The sequence below is a fragment of the Penaeus monodon genome, chromosome 15 (genome assembly GCF_015228065.2).
Source record: "Penaeus monodon isolate SGIC_2016 chromosome 15, NSTDA_Pmon_1, whole genome shotgun sequence".
Taxonomy (NCBI): domain Eukaryota; kingdom Metazoa; phylum Arthropoda; class Malacostraca; order Decapoda; family Penaeidae; genus Penaeus; species Penaeus monodon.
Window position 1 is genome coordinate 46,588,911 of NC_051400.1, and position 387 is coordinate 46,589,297.

At 45.5% G+C, this 387-nt stretch overlaps 1 protein-coding gene across 1 annotated transcript in view; it reads left to right on the forward strand.

The window, feature by feature from the left end:
• LOC119582052 (SET domain-containing protein SmydA-8-like) overlaps window positions 1-387 on the forward strand; it is a gene marked incomplete in the record, with an annotated part of 9,660 nt that overhangs the window by 3,861 nt on the left and 5,412 nt on the right. The window contains 1 exon segment of the mRNA XM_037930294.1: window positions 32-171. Coding sequence (XP_037786222.1) covers window positions 32-171 — 140 coding nt within the window.

Sequence of the window (387 nt, forward strand, 5' to 3'; positions counted from 1 at the left end):
TTTCCATCACCTTCCACCCTTGATCTTGCAGGTAACAGTGCCAGTGTGCCTGGGCTGCTTCACGCCCGTGGATGGCTCTTACTCGTGCACCTCCTGCGGCTGGCCCTTGTGCGGTCCTGAGTGCCAGATGGTCGTCCTCCACAACCCAGAGTGCCAGCTCTCCAGAAATAGGTAGGCCTATGATCACTAAATTCCCACGCTGAGGTATTTACTTCTTAGCGTAGACTTGAAGTTGAAATGGTGCTTTTTAAAGTGGTTTCATTTTAAATGGATTGTTGATAATAGATTTAACTGGTGAAAAATGGAGTTCAGAATTAGTGAAACTCTACACACTGAATATTTATAGGATGTCTTGTCATAGGTCATTTAGCGAAAGACAAGTCATGG